At 38.7% G+C, this 21,506-nt stretch overlaps 1 protein-coding gene across 9 annotated transcripts in view; it reads left to right on the top strand.

The window, feature by feature from the left end:
- TUT7 (terminal uridylyl transferase 7) overlaps positions 1-18,919 on the top strand; it is a 60,825-nt gene extending 41,906 nt beyond the window's left edge. For 6 of the 9 annotated variants that reach the window (XM_059657065.1, XM_059657060.1, XM_059657063.1 and 3 more), the window contains exons 25-29: positions 1,483-1,598; positions 3,068-3,393; positions 5,445-5,521; positions 5,912-5,975; positions 17,899-18,919. In XM_059657065.1, the coding sequence (XP_059513048.1) occupies positions 1,483-1,598; positions 3,068-3,393; positions 5,445-5,521; positions 5,912-5,975; positions 17,899-17,966 (651 nt within the window). In that variant the 3' untranslated portion in view covers positions 17,967-18,919. Of the gene's footprint in view, positions 1-1,482; positions 1,599-3,067; positions 3,394-5,444; positions 5,522-5,911; positions 5,976-16,967; positions 17,496-17,898 lie in introns of those variants that run through there. The other 3 variants (XM_059657066.1, XM_059657068.1, XM_059657067.1) reach the window with 3 other exon arrangements.
- The last annotated feature ends 2,587 nt before the right edge of the window (positions 18,920-21,506 follow it).

The following is a 21,506-nucleotide window of genomic DNA, read 5'->3' as shown; positions in this document are numbered from 1 at the left end:
AACTTTAGACAATAAATACATTTTTTAAAAAAATCCCTGCTCTGAGACAATTCATCAGGAGAATGGGGAAAAATAGCCAGAGGTGGAGTTTGGGTGGGAAGATTTATAATTTTGGTGCTGCTGCTTTTTCTTGGTAAGACATATAGGTGGCATTGCTGCACCACCAGCATTGAGCTCCATGCCAGCCTCAGCCAAGCCATTTGCACATGCCTAAGGGCATCCATATGAAGTCTAGACTTTCCTTTGTTTATTACTATACTTGCAAAGAGTAATAAATCCCTTAATGGGACGGTGCTGCCTGTACTAGAACTGTCTGTTCTCATATAAACTAATGCTCAGGTTTCTGTTGAGCCGCACTCATTAAAAACAAAGTTGCATTATAAACATAACGTATTTCAGTGAGAAAAAAGGGGGTAAGAAACTAGAGGTTTTTAAAATTATCATTATTATTATTATTATTATCCTCACCCAAGGATATATTTTATTGATTTGAGAGTGGGGGATAAGGGGGAGAGAAAGAGAAACAATGATGTATGAGAAAAACATCTATTGGTTGCCTCCTGTCTAAGTATCGAACCTGAAACCCAGGTATGTGCCCTGACCAGGAATTGAACTGTCAACCCTTTAGTGCATGGGACGATGCTCCAACCAACTGAGCCACACCAGCTAGAGCAGAGCTAGAGGGTTTTATGTTTAAAATAAAGTTATTCTTTTTCTGCATTAATCTTCTGAATACACTTTTAATGAACCTTAACTGTTTTGTGTGTAGCAATATTCAGCATTTGATAACATGTGAACATCTAGTTGTAGATATTGCTGTGGTAGTCTGTCAGTGCTTCTGAAACTTGTCCAAACATATCACCTGGGGATTTTGTTAAATGCAGATTCTGACTCAGGAGGACTTTGCATTTCTTACAAGCTCCCAGGTGATGCTGGTGCTACTGGTCCCCCACCTTCATTTCAGTGGTAAAGGGGCTAGAGTCCAGACCATTGTCTTTCCTTTCTTCTGATATTTCCCTTCAGAAACCACAATGAAATAAAGCAACAGCACATAGCCTCTTTATTTTTCTCTGTAATCTGTATATGCACATCATGTTCCTCAATTCATTAGGTGTTAGCTTTTCTCTTTTTTCAGAGCAAGGAAACTTTTGTACCTGGACTCAGCTCCCTCCAAGTCCTGGGGCAGCTGACTTCTGGGCTATGCGATGCTCTTATATTTAGAAGTGCTGGGGAAAGCTACCTTTGTGGTTAAGGATAAACAGAGTGCTCTGATGAAAAGGACTACGTAAAATTGGAGTTTAGGTAAAATCCTGATTTAGACCTCATAATGGTTTTAGATTTGAAATTAACCAATATAAATAATAGGTATTAAGTTAATGATAACGTTGATGTTGAGATATAAGATACCTGATTGCTGTCGGGTTAGCTTTGTGTTTTGATCTCAGTAATACTTCATATTTGTATATATTTATGTTTTTCTAGGAGTACTTTTTTGATCCAGATGTGCTAACTGAAGGACAGTTGGCCCCAAATGATAGATGTTGCCGAATTTGTGGGAAAATTGGACACTTCATGAAGGACTGTCCTTTGAGGAGAAAGTAAGTAAATGTTCAAAAGTGGTGTTTTTGATTTTATGCTCTTAATGTACCAGTTTTTAAATGAGGTTCTATTGTAACAGAAAATAAACTTTAAGGAAATTCAGCAGTTCTCAGGTAAATTTAAGGTTTTTTGTAATGAAAATGAGGTGATTTAAAATATGGCCTTACATACAGATAATGAGAATTGACTCCAGTGTAACAGTGACAGTCTCTCAGGCCTGGTCCCTTTTCCTAATATTGGTCATGGCCCTAATCATTGCTCAATCATCTGGTTATCGGCCTCTCCAGTTGGGATGGAAGAGAAAAGAGGAAACTAAAATTCTTCCCTTTTACAGCAGTGAGAAGTTCAGAATCATTTCAGTCAATGAAAAGTAAAATTGGTTCCTTCATGATGTCAATTACACTTCTAATGTACAATAAGAGGCGTGCCATGTTGGGATTGGGATTCACTGACAATATCTGGGACTATAAGACCCTTTCACTTGTACACAGTTTTACTTGTACGTCTTAATATTGCTATGGTGACCTACTCAGCTTGGTGACCATGCTTTCTGCTGTTTACAGGAGGACAGAGGGACATAGTTTTGGATGCTCACTTTGAACATATTGTTTGGGGTGGTAGTGGTGCTTTTACTTGGATGATAATATGCTCATTTAAAAACAGGTTATCATCTCCCTGGCTGGTGTTACTCAGTGCTTAGAGCATCGGCCCTGGGACCAAAGGGTCATGGATTTGATACCCGTTCAAAGTCACGTACCTGGGTAGCAGGTTGGATCCTTGGCCCTTGTCGGGACGTGTATGGGCGGCAACCAATAATGAGTCTCTCTCACATTGATTTTTCTCTCTCCTCCCACTTTCCACTCTCTAAAAATCAATGGGAAAAATATATTTGGGTAAGGATTAACCAAAAACAAACAACAACAACAAAAATAAAACAGGTCATCATCTGAAATTTAAGGCTCTTATTTAGTACATATTTGTTTTTTACTCAAGAATATAGTCACTGGTCATGGGCAAGGAAAAAATGATTTTAATATTTTAAGACCCTAAATCTCCTTATAACCATCACTTGCTTGTGAACCTATTTCCTTCTGGTCCCTTTTCTGGGCATGTGAATGAATGTATTTAAAGTTTCACATCTCAAATTTCCAGTGTCTAGTAAAGAATGCTAAGCAGGCCAGAAAGGTTCTAAAAGCATCACCCCAAGGACAAGTTTCATTACATCAATATCAAGGAGTCCCACTAATTGGTTTTAGAGCACTGGAGTAATTGTGAAAATAAAAAGGAAAAACACCCTTAAGCCCTGAGGTTGCTTTTTAGTAGAAAAAAATAGATTTAAGTTTGTTAAATTCTGGGGTTGCCCTTTAATGCCTTCTGTTTCTCATTAATTCCTAAACCTGGAATTGTCTTATTTTGTTAGAATTCTGTTTGGATTTTTTTCCTACCAGTATTATATCATTTTCTACAGAGTGAGGCGACGGCGAGATCAGGAAGATACCCCAAACCAAAGATACCCTGAGAACAAGGACAAAAGAAGCAAAGATGACAAAGAAGTTCAAAACAAGTGTGCAGAGAGGGAGGTGTCCTCAAAAGAGGAGAAGCCCGTGCAGTACACGCCTCAGAAAGCCAAGCCGGTGAAGGCAGTTGTCGATCTGGGGAGAGAGAAGATGCTCAGGCCGTCAGCGGAAAAGTGGAAGAGACAGGATGACAAAGACTTGAGAGAAAAACGTTGTTTTATTTGTGGACGAGAGGGGCACATTAAAAAGGAATGCCCACAGTTCAAAGGCTCTCCAGGTATGCACACCAGTCACACTTTGATGTTCCCAATCACATCACAGGGGAAATCTTTTTAGAGTTCTGTACTATTTATTTCTTTAACAAATCTAATGACTCAAAAAGATTTTTTTTAAGAAAGTGAGATTCCCTCTCCTCCTTTAATCCTTATCTTTTATAAGTCTTAAACACTTAATTCCTGGTTTTATTTAGAAGCTTATGAAGGTAATTTGGTTGACTTTTTAAATAAGATTATCAATAAAATGAAAACCTGGTCATTCCCAGTACCTAAAAAATGTAGCCTAAGTGACCATAAGACAAACTGTAACTTGAGCTTTGCTACTCAGTGTGGGCACTTTTGAAGTTGAAGTACTGCCCAGCCATGGAGGAGGCGTCAGGTAATCTCAGGCTGCCAAACTGTGTGTTCACTGAGCCACATGTATTTCTATTTAAATACATAACATGCACATGTGTGGAAAAGGGACTATAAGAAAATAGGTTATACAGTTAATAGTGGTTCTAACTGCAGAGGAGAATTAAGGAGGGGTTTGTCTTTGGATTTTATCATTTAAATATTTTTCTGCAATAAATATGATGATTATGATGAGGAAAAACATAAGTCAATAGTTCAAAATCATCCATTATCTTGCCTCTTTAAGTTGTTGGATCTGAATTAACACATTATATTAAATGGCTCAAATATTTAAGGTACCTTTTTGACAGACTAGTAAGAGTAAGGGTGCCTTTGTGTATATATAAGCAGTTTATACACTTTCACTTTTTTAGAACAAATCTGTGAATGTGGATGAAATATGGTTAGTTTATAAAAGAGACTCTAAGACATTTTTTTTTTATTAAAATAGTAACCCTATTTCTGTCCTCAACTGTATATGTTTGTGAACAGCACACAAAAGTTAGCACTGCTGGTAGTTTCCTTAAAGTGTTCATTCCAGTGTTTATTGTTCCTGGAACACTAACAACCTCTTCCCCAGTTCATTAAATCAGCAATATGGTGTCTCTTTCTTTCTTTTTTGTCTCTTTCTTTTTAAAACAAGAAACTTATAGATCACCTGTACTTGCTTTTTCCAAAAAGAAGCTTTATATGCAAAGGAGTATATTTTTAAATTAATTACTGATTTTAAAATAGGACTTAAAACATTTATGAAAGATACACCTTGCCCTGCTTCTAAAGAACTCAAACTCAAGCTCTTTTGCCCTAATGTGGGACAAATGCCAGAATAAAGTGATTTTCTTTTATATGAAATAAATATAATTATGAGAATTCAAAATAATAGCAATAACTAACATTCACTGATTGCTTACAATAGACCAGGCACTATTTTAACTACATGGGTAATTTCATGTAATTTTCACCACAGCCCCATCAAATGTAGTATTGTTGATATCCCCAGTTAACAGATGAGGAAACTGTAAACAGTGTAGATGAGATGTAATAAAGTTTTACCACAGTTGTTGTAGGCCACCATTCAGAGGAACTCAAGGTCTGTGTTACAAATAGCTGAAGCACATTGTCATTGTGTTCCTTTTTGTTACAACGGAGTGGTGAAGGAATGCCCTGTGGTCCCCAGCATGGATGGATTGCTGCTTTTTAGCTAGTAGCAAGTTTTAAGTTGTCTAATAGTGAAGCTCTCAAAACAATTAGAGCAGTGATTCTGTCAGGCTGCGACAGCAGATCAGAGGGGAAGGGGACATGGCGGGGGGGGCGGGGGTAATAATCCAACCAAAGCAGAAGCATTAGTCTTGGTTACTTCAGAATGCAGTATGTACAGTGTAAGTCAAGTCGTCATATTCTAAAAGTAAATAAGAAGGGAAGAGTGGGCTGGAGTGTGGTGAATTTTTTCCAGTTGCAATGAAGAATAAATAGCTGCTGCTTCCTAGCTAAGAGTTCTGCTGCTCCCTCTCATTTCTGCAAATACATTATTATTTTGTCCACGCAATATATTCAGTAGAGCTTCTGTCATATCAACAGACAAGCTTTCTGTACAAGTTTGAAAACAGGGCTGCTGCTTTCAATTTAAAGTAGGAACAAAAAGTGCCGATTTCTTTCTTAGGTATGTTTAAACCACATTGGGTATGTGGATCCCCTTCTTCACCTAGTACTTTGAGACCAACTGAAACATTTGTTCAGGTAAACCTAGCTCAAACCTAAGCAAGAAGGCCTTCCAGCATCTGTCTAGTCAGCAAACCTTTACTGGGTGCTAGCAGCTCTGTGCCAGGTCCTCAAGGTGTGCCGGGTCCTTGAGGTGCTGGGCAGGCCCTGGCCTCACTCCTTCCTTCTGGCTAACCCCCCGGCTCCCTCCCTCTGCCCTCAGCACAGTGTGGTGAGGAGGCTTGCTGTGCCCGGGATGGCAGGGCGTGCTTTAAGGATCCCTGCATATGTGTCTCGCTTTTCAGTAACTTGCAAAATTCTGCCACCCACATGCCTAATTTCAGCTCTCCTTGGATATGGTTACAGTTTTAAAGCTCTTTCAGATGCTATTCCTTTCAATTTTGTAAACCAGTGTATTTCATTTTTTAGGCAGTGCTTTTACATGAAGACAAAAAGAAACAAAAAGCAGCTATATTTTTGAGTCCCCAGTCAGGTATGTGGGTTGAAAACAACAAATGTGTGTTCTTTTACTTACTGCTTAGTTACCACATGCCTTTTGAGACACTTCTTTTGAATAAGTGGTTTTAACAGGGATTGGACATCAGAATCACTTGGGGAACTTTTAAAAATACATTTACCCTGCCCCTCCTTCATCTCCTAAATCAGATTCTTCAAGGATTAGGCTTGGGCCTGTGTATTTTTTTAATTTATAGGTGATTCTTATACCATCCCTGAGAAGGAACCATAGTCTTGAATTATTTGTTCCTCTTCCATGCTTTTTGTTTCTGCTTTGAAATTGCCACTGTGTTGTCAACAGTTTAATCTCTTCATGGAGATTATTCACTGCACCAAAGTAAGGAAAGAAAGTAATTATTGGTCTGAACTCCACTCTCTCTCTCTCTCACTAAGTCATTTATTCATTCCTTCAGCAAATATTTAAGGCGCACACCCACCCACTGAGGATACAGCATAGCCCCTCTCTCATTCTAGTCAGAGGAGATACATAAACATTTCGTGTGGTGACAGGTGCTAAGAAATATAAAGCAGGAAAAGGGAAACAGAATGTTGGAGAGGGAGGTGGCCTTTCTTATAAAGTAACTTTTAAATTTAAGCAAAGAATCAAGGAAGGGGCAAGTCAGTGGGAAATTGGAGTTCAACTGTTACAGCAGTACCAAAAACAGTTTTTGTCCTCCAGGGTCACTGACTGGAATGAGCAGGAAAGGGTGGTAAGAGGTGAGGTCAGGGTAGATGGGTCTGGATCATGTAGCACCTATCGATGACATTAAGTGAGGACTTTTACTGTATTTTGAAGGTGGCATCTTCAAACATAATTTCTGAGGGTTGGATGACAAAGTATAAATCAGAGATGCCACTATGATATTTGGCCTGAGCAACCAGAAGAATAGAGGTTGAATTTTCTCTGCTTGGAGAGCATATTGGGGGGAGAAAGAGAGTTTAGTTTTAGAAACCTAAGTTTAAGAAACTGACTAGATATCTAGATAGAGATGCCAAGTAGCCAATTGGATATAAGCCTGGCCTTTAGAGCAGGAGATAATAAATTTTAATATCAGTGTAATTGTTGATATAAATTTTAATATCAGTGTAATTGTACTTAGGCCTGGGTCTGAGTGAGATCACCTAGAAAATAAATGCAGATAGAAAAGAAAAGCATTTAGATGCTCAGGTGGAAAATAAAGAAGACAGAAAAAATGGTCAATGAGAGAACAGAAACAGCAATAGAGCTGGGTCCTGCCCTAACCGGTTTGGCTCAGTGGATAGGGCATCGGCCTGCGGACTGAAGGGTCCCAGGTTCGGTTCCAGTCAAGGGCATGTACCTTGGTTGCAGGCACATCCCCAGTAGGGGGTGCGCAGGAAGCAGCTGATTGATGTTTCTCTCTCATCGATGTTTCTAACTCTCTATCCCTTTCCCTTCCTCTCTGTAAAAAATAAATAAAATATATTTTTTAAAAAAGAGAGAGAAAGAGAGAACTGGGTCCTGGAATTCAAATGGAGGAAGTTCCTCAAAGAGAAGGGAATTGTGTGAGTTGCTGCTCATAGGTCTCCTGCAGCTGTAGATTGAGAATTAAGCACTGGACTTGGCAATGCAGAAGTCACTGGTGACTTTGAAAAGAGCTGTTTCTTTGGCATGCAAGAGAGAAAAACCTGATTACAAGGAGTTCTGGTGAGAAATGCTGGGAGAGGAATTGTAGGCAACGTGACTTCAGCTGTGGGCACAAAGTGGTAGGTCCCCGGGTCTATGGACAGGTGCTGAAAGGGAGGGGACACTGGAAGGCTCTGCAGGCCTTTTCCTGGAGTTTCAATAGTGCTTTTGAGTCTTGAAACAGAAGGGAGGAAATTGAAGCAGGAAAGAAAAATAAAGTAACTTTAACATACTAGCTTTTTTAGCTTTTTTGGTACAAAAGGATGAAACTATAAATTTGATGCAAACATTCTGACTTCTGGCCTGTTGATATCCTTAGTAACTTTGCTTAAAAGTACCTGTCAGTCTTTCACCGCTCCCCTTTCCTCTCTCCTCTCTCCCTCTCTCATCTTGTCCAATAAAGTTGTTTTAAAGGAGGGAAATTATATAAGCATGTATAGTCTTTTGAACTTGATTGTATAATTTATGAGAAAATTCGGAAATTTTAAAACTTCATTAATATAACCTGACATTTTTGTATGTCATGTCAACCCACATTTTGTATGCTCAGTTTGTACGTATCATGTTATTGGTAATGCCTGTGTTAGTTACAGAGTGTGACGGGTCTGAGCCAGTGGATCTCAACCTTCTGGCCCTTAAATACAGTTCCTCATGTTGTGACCCAACCATAAAATTATTTTCGTTGCTACTTCATAACTGTCATGTTGCTACTGTTATGAATCGTAATGTAAATATCTGATTTGCAGGATGGTTTTAGGCGACCCCTGTGAAAGGGTCGTTCGACTGCCAAAGGGGTCGCGACCCACAGGTTGAGAACCACTGGACTCTAAGCTATCTCCCATAAATGTCAGTTACGGAGAAGTAGCACTCTCAGATCCTCAGCAGCCTCCTAAATCCTGCAGTAAAGAGAGCTCTTCCCTGGTCCACCAGGTGTTGCCAGGGCACAGTGATCTCACCTGGGAAGGCTAAGAAAGCTCCAGCGAGGAATGTTCGGTTGTCTCTACTTTGAATGTTAACAGGAGAAAAGTGCCAAGGTCAATTATCTCATATAAAATAATCTAAAAAGAAATAGGCATTTATTTTTATGATCTGTGAACTTGACTGGTGGTGGGGTTTTTAATAGCGTCAGACCTTTTTACAATCAAAATTTCAAAGGCCTGGGGATTGATGTTGACATACAGAGTGAGGTCAGATGATTCAAAGAGAAGCACAAAGCTTCAAAGAATTGCCATCCTTACCCAAAAGGGGACTGGAATGCATGAAAGGTAAAGACACAGGAGGCTCGACCTGACCAAGATGGCGGCATAGGTTAACGCCAGAGATTGTTGCCTCGAACAACCAATTCAAATTACACCTAAAAGACGGAACGGACATCATCCAGAACCACAGGAAGGCTGGCTGAGTGGAAATTCTACAACTAGGAGGAAAGAGAATACCATACCCAGACTCAGAGGAGGCACAGTGCTGAAGTGAAATACTCAGGTGTGGAGTGCGCGCAGAGCGGGCTGGCGGCGGAGGGCGAGGTTGTTGTTTTCAATCGGGAGGGAGTTTCAGACTCTGAGCTCCAGATCCGGGCAAGTCTCTAGGGACCCAGACTCAAACGGGAGAAGGGGGACTGTCTGGCTTCGGTCGGAACTCGAAGGCAGCTTTCTCTCCGAGGTTTGCAGCAGTTGCTGGGACTCGGTGAGGCAGAGCCCCTAGGGACGGAACTGAGAGCAGCCATAACTGCTCACTCCGGCCCGCCCTGTAGATCCCCTTCGACCCGCCCTGCCCAAGCCCTGCACAGAGGCATTGCCGGATAGCCTCAGGCAAAGGCTAGATTAGCACTGCCCTAGAGATCCAGCACAGAAGTTCTCCCACTGCAGACCCAGCTGATTCTCATAGCCAGTTGGCCTGGAGGTCAAATCCCCGCCAGTATTACCTACAACAACCAAGGCTTAACTACAACAAGACTGCGCACAAAGACCACAAGGGGGTGCACCAAGAAAGCATAAAAAATGCGGAGACAAAAAAACATGACAGAAATGGAGGATACAGAGCTCAAAACCACACTTTTAAGGTCTTTCAATAAGTTTCTAGAAACTGCCGATAAACTTAATGAGATCTACAAGAAATCTAATGAGACCCTCGATGTTGTGATAAAGAACCAACTAGAAATTAAGCATACACTGACTGAAATAAAGAATATTATACAGACACCCAACAGCAGACCAGAGGAGGGCAAGAATCAAGTCAAAGATTCAAAATGCGAAGAAGCAAAAAACACCCAACTGGAAAAGCAAAATGAAAAAAGAATCCGAAAATACGAAGATAGTGTAAGGAGCCTCTGGGACAGCTTCAAGCGCACCAACATCAGAATTATAGGGGTGCCAGAAGATGAGAGAGAGCAAGATATTGAAAACCTATTTGAAGAAATGACAGAAAACTTCCCCCACCTGGTGAAAGAAATAGACTTACAAGTCCAGGAAGCGCAGAGAACCCCAAACAAAAGGAATCCAAAGAGGACCACACCAAGACACATCATAATTAAAATGCCAAGAGCAAAAGACAAAGAGAGAATCTTAAGAGCAGCAAGAGAAAGAAACTCAGTTACCTACAAGGGAATACCCATACGACTGTCAGCTGATTTCTCAACAGAAACTTTGCAGGCCAGAGGGAATGGCAAGAAATATTCAAAGTGATGAATACCAAGAACCTACAACCAAGATTACTTTATCCAGCAAAGTTATCATTCAGAACTGAAGGTCAGATAAAGAGCTTCACAGATAAGGAAAAGCTAAAGGAGTTCATCACCACCAAACCAGTATTATATGAAATGCTGAAAGGTATCCTTTAAGAAGAGGAAGAAGAAGAAAAAGGTAAAGATACAAATTATGAACAACAAACATGCATCTATCAACGAGTGAATCTAAGAATCAAGTGAATAAATAATCTGGTGATCATAATAGAATCAGGGACATAGAAAGGGAATGGACTGACTATTCTTGGGGGGGAAAGGGGTATGGGAGATGCGGGAAGAGACTGGACAAAAATCGTGCACCTATGGATGAGGATAGTGGGTGGGGAGTGAGGGCGGAGGGTGAGGCAGGAACTGGGAGGAGGGGAGTTATGGGGGGAAAAAAGAGGAACAAATGTAATAATCTGAACAATAAAGATTTAATTTAAAAAAAAAAGACACAGGAGGCTCAGTGAGAAAATTCAGGAGCAGCTGTTTGCTGGGAAGGTTTTGTAACTGTTCTCAGTAGAATGCATGGACTTATAAACCAAAAAAAATATTACTGGGAAAACCCCCAAAATCAAATAGAAGTGAAATGAGAATAGAGCCTATTGTGAGATGATTTGATTGACAATGAGAGCAGCCATGAAAGAATGATAAGGGAGTTGACAGGCTGTCCCTGGAAGCAACTTTGATTCAACAAATGAAAGCCTGTGGGAAACAGACTCAACCACAGTTAGGGGTTGTTTCTCATAGATCCTCTGGGTTTGAGGGTCACAAGGTTAGCATATGTAAACAAGCCAAGAGTTGTTTTTACAAGGGTCAGCCCTGAACAAACAATTCCAGAACATGTTACATAGGAAAAACACTGATTCTTGCTTAGTTTAGATGTCCTTTTGGCCAAAGATGAAATGTCTTAAGAATATTGGCCCTGCAATCAGATTGCATGGTATATTTTCTAGCTTTGTAATCTTGAAACACCTGCTCTAGCCTCCACTTGCCTCAGTTTTCTTATCTGTTCTAAGGGATAATAATAAGAGTAATACCTGACTTGTAGGGATGTTGAGAAATCCATGTCAAAGCACTTAGAGCAGCGCCTGCGTACAGCAAGAACAGAGCAGAGGTTTGTGGTGGGTGGTGATTCATTGGTATTTCTGCAGGGCTATGTCAACATTGCTCCTGCTAAAGGCTTTACACATCTTGAAAGTAGAATTTTATTATAATTTTTTAAGTGCTGGAGGAATACAGATGTTAGACATTATAAAAATGGCATTACTCAGAAACACCAATCAGAAAGGATATATGCACCCCTATGTTCATAGCAGCACAATTCATCATAGCTAAGATCTGGAAACAGCCTAAGTGCCCATCAGTAGATGAATGGATTAGAAAACTGTGGTACATCTACACGATGGAATACTATGCTGCTCTAAAAAGGAAGGAACTCTTACCATTTGCAACGTCATGGATGGATCTGGAGAGCATTATGCTAAGTGAAATAAGCCAGTCAATAAAGGAAAAATACCACATGATCTCACTCATTCATGGACAATAGAGACCATTATAAACTTTTGAACAATAATAGATACAGAGGCAGAGCTGCCTCAAACAGATTGTCAAACTGCAGCGGGAAGGCCGGGGAGGGTTGGGGGGCAGGAGGTAGGGGGGTAAGAGATCAACTAAAGGACTTGTATGCATGCATATAAGCATAACCAATGGACATAAGACACTGGGGGATAGGGGAGGCTAGGGGACTGTCTAGGGCGGGGGATAAAATGGATACATATGTAATACCCTTTGTAATACTTTAAGCAATAAAATAATAAAAAAAATTAAAACAAAAAAAATAAATAAATAAAAATGGCATTACTGATTGGCAATAAGTTAGGATTTCTGTAATTATCTTCTAAGTAAGAAAATGACACTTATAAATCTTTTGAGCAACTGTAAAACTTAAATTTACTACAGAAAAAAAAATGTAATGCCAGAAAAAAAACAAATAACAGTTATAGGTAGCTAAAATCTATCCTTTCCAAAAATATAAACTCTTCAAGTAAGAATATGACAGCTGTTAAGACTGTCAAACTTATCCATGATAAACTTACCCAAATTATATATGTTGTTATGAATGTGAAATGTCTCAATTATATGTAGTGTTAAATTTCCCCAAAGCTCTTCCTTCTCACCAGAGCCTGTTGATGGACAGCCACTGCTCTAGCACATTAGCTGTGTTGACCTTAGGCAAGAGGTTAGCTTCTCTGAGTTCCAGATGTCTCATGTATAAAATTTTAGTAGCACCATTTATCTTGCTGGGTGCTGAGAAGATGCACCCAGATTATAGTAAACACTCAGCCACATTCCCTGTCCTCTCTTAATACCTGTCTCCATTCTTTTCTTCTTCTTTTTTTAATATATGTTTTATTGATTTCAGAGAGGAAGGAAGAGGGAGAGAGAAAGAGAAAAACATCAATGATGAGAGAGACTCATTGATTGGCTGCCTCCTGCACACCCCATACTGGGGATCAAACCCGCAACCTGGGCATGTGCCCTGACCGAGAATCCAACCGTGACCTCCTGGATCGTAGGTTCACGTTTAACCACTGAGCCATGCCAGCTGGGCCATTCTTTTCCATATGGCTACATATAGTTCTTACCTCCTAAACTAGATAGTATTGAATAGAAAATTTCATGAATTTCCTTGCTCTTCGTTGTTATTTCCCTCCCCCCGCATACACACAGACAACACAATGCCTTAGATGTTCTGTAAATTGTATTGATTAGAGTTATACTCACTTTGAAGGAACAATAGAGTGTGGAATGGCTAAGAACATCAACTTTTAAAGTCAGACATACTTGAGTTTGAAATCCAGCCCAACTATTTACTGGCTGTGTCACCTCAGCAAATTTTGAACCTCTCTCTGCCTCAGTTTCCTTATCAATTAATTGGAACTAGCACCTTACAGGGCAATAAGGATTAATTTCATATATGTAAAGCCCATAGCACAGTATCAGGCACATACCACTCAATAAATTATCACTGTTCTTATTACTGTAATTAACAGGAAGTACCAACCTTGCTGTAATTTATCTTACAGGATAAATTTCTTAATAAGAGTATTTGAAGATTAGAGAATCGTGGTTATAAACTGACTTTTTTGCATAAGTTAATTACTCTGACATAATTACATATAACAGTTTATTCAGTTTGTGAATCTCAAGAACCTAACGTATTTCTGATCCTTAATCCTCCCCCATTTTTTAAAGGAAATTACTTTTCTAAAGGAACTGTTTCTTCATGTATTCCACTTTAATCCCATGGTTTGAAATCTTAAAAATTAAAGATGCTGCAAGTAGATTAATGGGTATCTTTTCTCCCTCATGATGATGTGTACTTATATAACTTTTTTCTTTTTAATATATATTTATTGATTTCAGAAAAGAAAGGAGAGGGACATAGAGAGACAGAAACATCAATGATGAGAGAGAATCATTAATGGGCTGCCTCCTGCACACCCCACACAGGGGATCGAACCTGCAACCCAAGCAGATGCCCTGACTAGGAATCGAACCATGACCTCCTGGTTCATAGGTCGACACTCAACCTCTGAGCCATTCCAACATTTTTTGAAACAGTATGGGGAGATCTTATTATCCGTGAATGTAAATCATCTTTTTGATATCCAGTATTCTTGATACTCCAGTATATCACTATATTATTATTTCTTTAATCATTCCTGATTAAGGAACTGTTTTCAAATATATGATATATCAGTGTCTTCAAAACATTTTTTGATTACATACTCTTTCACAAAATTTTGGAAGTTCATATGTCTCCTTTATGTTTTTAAGTTGATGTCTAAGTTTTTCATCATAGCTGCAAAGCTTTTGTAATTTCTGGGGGTGGGGGGAATAATAAATACTAACATAAAATACAACTTTTAAATCAGCTTTAAATGTATGTATCAAATGAAATATAAATATTATTGCAGAAACTTTACATCATTTCCTTTTTTTCCTTGAATACCTTTGTTTCACTTCCACAGAATTTTCTATTAAGACTGGAGGCCCAATGCACGAATTCATGCACGGTCGCGGCGAGCGGGTGTGGGAGGGGAGCCCAATTGGGAGCTGGGCCGGCTGGGGGAGGGGCCACAAGTGGTTGGCCAGCCCTGCCCCCTGGTCAAACTCCCAGTCGAGGGGACAATTTGCATATTAGGCTTTTATATAGGTTGATATATTTTTATCATATAGTTGAAGCATTTTATTGATCAGCCTATCATACTTACCTGAAATAAAAATATTTATGTAAATTGGAATTTTAAGCTTTTTCTTAAGTCTCAAAGCATAGAATTTTCTTCTAAGTTGTTTTTACAACCATTAGAACAATGATTGATCAAAGAAAATGTTACAAATTTGGATTTAAAATTACTTTTTATGTTTACATACTAAAAATGACTGTCATTTGCCAGCACCGGTTTGGCTCAGTGGATAGAGCGTCAGCCTGCGGACTGAAAGGTCCCAGGTTCAATTCCGGTCAAGGGCATGTACCTTGGTTGTGGGCACATCCCCAGTGGGACATGTGCAGGAGGCAGCTGATCGATGTTTCTAACTCTCTATCCCTCTCCCTTCCTCTCTGTAAAAAATCAATACAATAAAAAAATAAAAAAATGACTGTCATTTAATGAATAGATGGGATTTTTCCCAGTGCATTTATCTATCTATGGACCAATACTACTTACTGCAGGAATGAAAACAGTGTTCTTCATCATTACTATCTCTAATTTTTGTTTTTTGTTTTATGATTGGTAAATATTGAGAAAACTTAGTAGTCTTTATGATAGCAAATTAAAAATAATATAAATTCTTTTAAGAATTTGGGAATGGAAAATGTATTACAACAATGACTCTTTATTTATCATTCATTAAATGACCAAAACTCACATAGTAATGCGATATCAGAAATTATTTGTGATAATCATCAGCTATTAATGTAACTTTACAAAAAACTAAAACTTTGGGGTTTTATTAGAGGCATTTGCATTTATCACAAACCATCATTTTCTTCACCTCCCTACCTCCAGGTTTTTCCACTCCAGGGCATCATACCACATTAAGATTTGGATGGTTAGGAGATATGCCTGTCTTTTATATTATAGTGAAAGTAGGAGAAGAATTGTGAAAGGGAAGTTGGCAAGGAAAATTGGTGTGATTTCTAAGAACCTGCCCAAAGCCTTGGTCATGAAAGCATTCTCAGGAAGAATTCAGATAGAAATTGAGAGGCTGCAAGCAGTTCTCTTAACACCCCTTCCCCACTTGTCTTGTTAAGTCAGCTCAGAAATACATATACCCAAGTTTGAAGATCACTATGTATATAAAACCCTATAAAGGATATTTGTCTAGGTATATATCCTCAGGACAAATTCCCAGTTAGAATGATGGATTGAGAAGTATGTACCTTTCAACAGTGGTACCAGTAATGCCAATTTATGATTGGCAATCCCAGAGAGTCATTCACAACCTGTCTCCCACACCCTCACTTCATTGAGATACTTTTTTGACAATCTGCTTGAATTTCTATTATACCATTGAACTCAACATTTTTGTACATGTTTTCATTTGTATTTCTTCATGTTATATCTTTGCACTTTTTATTACAATAGTCATCTTTGTTTTTAGTTCTTTCTACATAGAAATGCATTCATGCTTTGTCAAATGTATTACAACATCCTTCACCACCTCCACCCCCAGTTTATTATTCTTTCAGCCTCATTTATGATTTGTTTTGCCATCCAGACATTTGTTTGCTTGTTTGTTTATTTTAGTAGTTTGATCTCAAGCCAACTTTCGGGTAGTTTCAAGTCATGCTTACACAATTTATGAATTTCATGGTGTTCATTTATATTTTATTTCTATTAATTTTAAAGTATCTTCAGGTATGCTGAGATTTATGTTTATACTAGAGGTCCAGTGCACGAAATTCATGCACAGGGGGAGGGTTCCTAGCGGCTGCCGGATGCCAGCTGAGGCCTCCCTTGGTTCCACACTTCCCCCTGGTGGTCAGTGCACGTCATAGCAAGCAATCTAACTCTCAGTCAGTTGAACTCCCAAGGGAACACTTTGCATATTAGGCTTTTATATATATAGATATAGGAAGTTACATGTTTAGGTGATATATTAATAAAACTATTAGTACTATTAGAAAAGAATGGTTCTTAACACTTTGGGAAAAATATAAAAAGATACACATAATATAACAACTACCCATCTACTGGAGCAGTGATGGCGAACCTATGACACGCGTGTCAGAGGTGACACGCGAACTCATTTTTTTGGTTGATTTTTCTTTGTTAAATGGCATTTAAATATATAAAATAAATATCAAAAGTATAAATCTTTGTTTTACTATGGTTGCAAATATCAAAAAATTTCTATATGTGACACGGCACCAGAGTTAAATTAGGGTTTTTCAAAATGCTGCCACGCTGAGCTCAAAAGGTTCGCCTTCACTGTTCTAGAGAAATAGCATCATTTTTTTTCACATTTCCAATCCTTTTTGATTAATTCTTACCGAAGGATATTTTCTCCATCTTTTTTCTTTCTTTGGCCAGGAATTGAACCTGCAACCAAAGTACGTGTCCTTGACTGGGAATCGAATCTATGACCCTAGGTGCTCAGGCCAACTTTCTAACCACTTAACCACACTGGCCAGCGCACATTTCCAATCTTTTTTAAAATAAAAGATTAAAATACTGAAAGTGCCCTTTTACTACCACCCCCAGGTCCATTCTGTAAGTCATGTCCCCCTCTATCCTGGAGGCATCCATTATTATGAATTGAGGGCTCCTTCAATTCTTCATGATAGCTCATACATATGTATCCTTTAACATATTACCCTTGGTGAATTTTTAAATTTACATGGCATCATGCTGTATAAAATATTCTACAATCGCTTTTCATATCTATTTAACAAAATGATTTTTAAATTTTAAATATATTGCTGTATTTTAAACATATTGCTGTATATAAGTTTATGGCATTTTTTTTGCAGTATTCCATCATATGAATACAGAATATTGTATATATCCATTACCTAGTATATGAGCATTAAATTGAGTGTGATTTTTTGCTGTTATAAACAGTGTTGTGCACATTCTTGTGTGAATGTCCTTGAGTTTAGGTGAGAGATTCTATAGGGTGTGTGTGCTCAGAAGTCAAATTATTTAGGTTACAGCATATATTATTAACTGTTCTGTGGCGTGGTTTTAATAAGATCCTCATTTCTGAAACTGTATTAAAATGATGTCACTCTAGCGACTTGTCTGCATTTAAAAAGACTTTGACTAGGCTTATGTTTAATAGATCATGTTTCATATGCTATAGACTTTATATCTAGCCTAATTACTTAATTCAAAACAAGTGACCATTTCCAGTGTGAAAAGTTTCCGTGAATAATTAGCAATAAGTAGTAATGTTACAGATTTTTTGATGAAGTGAGACTTATTTTATTTATGTTGGGTTTTGTTTCCTCCCCTCCTCTAGGTAGCCTTTCCAGTAAATATATGACTCAGGGAAAAGCCTCAGTGAAGAGGACCCAGCAGGAATCATGAGGGAAGGAAAATGCAGCGCTCTAAATGGCCACTCAGGCATTCCTAATCACTCTGAAAATTAGGTTCATTTTACAGGATTCAGCAGCATAGATCAGGCTTCAACTTAACATTTAAGGGAAATGTCAGATTTTTTTTAACTGAATGAAATTCATAATAAGGAAAAAAATTTTTTAATGTAGTCTTAGCTACCACAAATCCTCATAGATTTAAGGATTTTAATAGAAAGCCATGGTGTATGTATTTAAGCCAAGTTTAAAAAAAGAAAAAGAAAAAACGATGGGCCAGTATTCAGTGAATACAATTTCATGGTTTTTAATTCTTTCAAATCACACTAAAATGGTGTGCTGATAAACCCCAAGAAATTAATCCTTTCTTTCCTATAAATCCCTTTTTTTGTTCTGAAGAGGGGAAATTATATTTATTGTTGTTTACTGAATCCTGTGTGAAAGTGTGTCAAATATATGTGAACTGCTACTACTGTATTTACCATTTACAAACCTTATTTTATTGATATTTGTAGAAGAAGTGATAACATGAACATGATTACCTGTTTATGTGAGTCTTCCATGGATGAGCAATGCCAATGAGGGGCTTTTTGGTTTTTTCCCTCTCTAATTTTAATTAAGTTGACATGTATCTACTATGCTCCTAAAAATGAAGTGAGGAAAACAAGTAGTCCTGTTTGCTGCTAAAAACATTTTCAAAGGAAAAAATGACAAAAGTGCTTTTTACTTTTTATGATATTCAGAAATTAGGGTGGAGAACTTCAAAAAAATCCCTGCAGATTAAAGAAGCCATCTCTGCCAATTACAAGTTTGCTTGGTGTCATTTTGGGTCTGACTGGAACCCGTATGGAACTGTTTCTGTAACCTCACAAGCCTTTCACAAGTAGTACATGGTCAGAACTATGCTTCAGTTTGATTTTGAAATAAAAGCAAAATTTCGACCTGTAATTTCATCCACATCCCTTTCTAGTGAGAATCCTAACTTTTAGGAGGAAACGATCGGGAGTCAGGGCAGTACAGATCTGAGCCTCTCTATCTCGTGCTCCCTTTGCTTGTGCTTATGCTGTCGTACATTGACACCCACTGTGTGGCAAGCACTAGGAATGCACGAATAGGCACAGGTTTAGGAGAACAAATACGTAGAGGGAGGTACCAGAGGGTTTTTGCTGGGCATTCCTAGGTAGGGGAGAACTCAAAACATATACACCCATGGCCCTTCTTTTAAACAAATTACTTGAAAACATATTCCAGCTAAAGAAGAATCATATAAAAATTAACTTCAGAATTGTGATAGAATTAGTGATCATTCCTTACTCAATTGGAATGAACACAGACTCGTAAATTAAGTGAATTATGCAACCTGGGCTGAAACTCTGCTCTACATGACTTTCCTCAGCTACTGCTCTCCCGAGTTCCTCTCTTGCCTTCATGCATGAAAGTCAGCTTGACGGGGCATACAGTTCTTGTCACTTTCTGTGGAAAGCCTATCGACACTGTTGTCTTCTGGCATGATAGCAGAAGTCTGAGGCCAGCCTGATTTGTATTCCCTTGCAGGTTTTATTTTTCTGCTTTGAAGCTTGTGTGTTTATTCCTGTATCTTTTGTGTCAGTGACTTTTGTCTGAACAAAACTGAATCAGTGTATCTCCCTACCCAAGTTTTTCTTATTGTTGTTTTTTTATCCTCACCCAAGGGTATTTTTTGTATGATTTGAAAGAGAGAGAAAAAAACATCCAGCAATGCCTTCTGTACATGTCCCGAACTGGGATCCAAACCCTAGGTTTGTTCTCTGACCAGGAGTTGAACCCACGCTTTTTGGTATATGGGACGACACTCCAACCAAGTGAGCAATCTAGCCAGAGCTTTTTAAAATATATATATTTTTATTGATTTCAGAGAGGAAGGGAGAGGGAGAGAGAGATGGAAATATCAATGATGAGAGAGAGTCATTGATCAGCTGCCTCCTGCACGCCCCTACTGGGAATCGAGCCCACAACCCAGGCATGTGCCTTTGACCGGAATCAAACCCGGGACCCTTCGGTCTGCAGGCTGACGCTCTATCCACTGAGCCAAATTGGCTAGGGCTTAATCAATTTGAGAAAGTATCTGTTTTTAATTTTTTTTTTCTCAAAAATCCTTTTGTCTTAATATTCCTCTCATCTTTTTCCTTCCTGCTAGGGAAACTTCTCAAATTTAACCTCCACATGACTAGCTTGATTTTTTAGTGCCATTCTGCTGTTTGCTATTTCTAACTAAATTTTTTCATTTCACTTATTTTCTTGACTTACTCTCAACCACTTTCTATTTCCTCTCATTTTAGCTTAATTTCATTGTCTTCCTTTTCATAGAAACCATGTTTTCTTAACATCCTTTTAAGGATATTGAAAGTTCCCTGCATTCTAGTCTGATTTCCAAAGTAGAGTCCACCCAGTGTACTATGCTTTTAGTTTGGTTTTGAGCCCTCCCACTGGATCAGGGGGACAGAGGCCAGTATTTGCCAGCAGACCTGGGCAGTGTTGCCCTTGGCTTTTTGCTCCCTTCATTTGGATGCCAGCGATAGCCCCTTCTCAACACCCCTGGGGGACAGATACATCTGTTCCGTATCATGTCCAGTTCCCTGAGCGTAGCTATCTTTTGAATGCAGCTGGCCTCTCTCGTAACAGGCTCTACAAATGCCCCACTCCTGGGGTTCTTCTCTCTTTCTCTCAGGAACAAACAAAAATATGAAATCCATTTTTATAACCCCAATCAATACTTACAAATCACTTGCTCGGTGTGTACAGTATCAACAATGTGCCCAAAGGTGTTATTTAATTGTTCTGAGATAACTTCAGTTTATTTTTTCATCTTAAAAATGTTTTTCACAAGTGGTTCTGGGTTTTCTTAATATTTCTCAAGTGGGAAAATTTGTGGGTAGATAGGTCAAAAGGGTTCATAGTGTTTCAGGCCAAAAAAAATGTTTTTTGAAAAGCAAATACAGAATTTAAGAACCCCCCCATAAAACTGTAAAAACATGCTCCATGCTTTTTTCTTTGAAAGCAGGTGTGTATGGGCAGCAGTCAAGACTTTAGCAAACTTCACTGTGTGAAATTCTAGGCTTAAAGGGGGTCTGTCTCTGCCAGTTTTCCAGCTAGGAGTGTGGCACTCCTAACCTTTTGGCAGGTCCATTTCCCTGCATATAAAATGGAAATCATACCTGCCCTTCCACCGTGTGGTGAGGATCGAGTAAGGTTTTATTAGGAAAAGACATTTTTAAATGTCTAGAACCCTGAAACTAAATCCTGAGGTGCAATATTGAACATTTCCCTGTTGGCATCTAAAAATGGTTACAGCTTGCAATCTCCTTTAACAGTTCCCACCCCACCTCATTTCCACATCACAGAACAGCTCCTGCTCTGAGATAAAGGAGTGCACATATTTCTTACTCATGAAAACTCTTTTAAATCCAATTTAGGGGACCTGCGCCAGTTTCAAATAACAGTAGGTATTACTGAACCACTGACAAGTAGATTTTGTGATTTAGCACTTAAAAACTAA

Source organism: Myotis daubentonii, chromosome 11 (genome assembly GCF_963259705.1).
Source record: "Myotis daubentonii chromosome 11, mMyoDau2.1, whole genome shotgun sequence".
NCBI lineage: Eukaryota > Metazoa > Chordata > Mammalia > Chiroptera > Vespertilionidae > Myotis > Myotis daubentonii.
Note: the sequence above shows the minus strand (reverse complement) of the source record. Positions and strands in the feature narration are given on the sequence as shown.